The sequence below is a fragment of the Oryx dammah genome, unplaced genomic scaffold, assembly GCF_014754425.2.
Source record: "Oryx dammah isolate SB20612 unplaced genomic scaffold, SCBI_Odam_1.1 HiC_scaffold_27, whole genome shotgun sequence".
Classification (NCBI taxonomy): Eukaryota; Metazoa; Chordata; class Mammalia; order Artiodactyla; family Bovidae; genus Oryx; species Oryx dammah.
Window position 1 is genome coordinate 29,224,070 of NW_024070211.1, and position 723 is coordinate 29,224,792.

At 32.2% G+C, this 723-nt stretch overlaps 1 protein-coding gene across 3 annotated transcripts in view; it reads left to right on the top strand.

Annotated features, from left to right (window-relative positions):
• The window catches only part of USP37 (ubiquitin specific peptidase 37), an 89,030-nt gene that overhangs the window by 83,785 nt on the left and 4,522 nt on the right, over window positions 1–723 (top strand). For all 3 annotated transcript variants that reach the window (XM_040228360.1, XM_040228359.1, XM_040228361.1), the window contains one exon: window positions 81–219. In XM_040228360.1, coding sequence (XP_040084294.1) covers window positions 81–219 — 139 coding nt within the window. The remainder of the gene's footprint in view (window positions 1–80; window positions 220–723) is intronic.

Consider the following 723-nt stretch of genomic DNA (forward strand, 5'->3'; position numbering starts at 1 on the left):
TTGGGTGTTTCTGACATTTCCTGTACCTGAGAAAAATCCAATATTTTTATTTTTAAAAATTTAATTTTTATTTCTTTCAGGTCACTACATTAGTGATGTGTATGACATTAAAAAGCAGGCATGGTTTACATATAATGACCTAGAGGTATCTAAAATCCAAGAGGCTTCTGTTCAGAGTGATCGAGATCGGAGTGGCTACATCTTCTTTTACATGCACAAGTAAGAAGCATTGCCCAGTCTGAAGTTTTTGGCTTAAAATCTCCTAAACTCTTTTTCTTTTTCCTTTAAGGATAAAATGTACCCATCAGTTAAATTGGTTGACAATTTATTATTTTTATTAGGGCTCATATCTTGATATTTCCAAAATGTTTTTTCTCTTAACTCAGCATTAATTACTCATCTCACAGTAAAATGTAGATATAGAGCTTATTATGATGGAAGCTGTCCTGTTACTGTCTTTCATTATATCAGCTAGAAGATCTGAGTTACATAGATGGGAAATACATAGCCTTTCTATCAAAGCTAGCTGTTGCCATTCCCCCTCTAAGTATTTTCAAGAATCAGCACATGGGGTTAAGATGATAATAAAATGAATGAGCTGCTTATTTAATACAATTTAGGCATCAAATGGGATAATGCAGGCTTTATCAATGTCTATTTTTCTGTCTGTCCTTGTATTTGCTCACTGAATTTCCTATTTAATTTTTTTGGTTTTATTTTAAG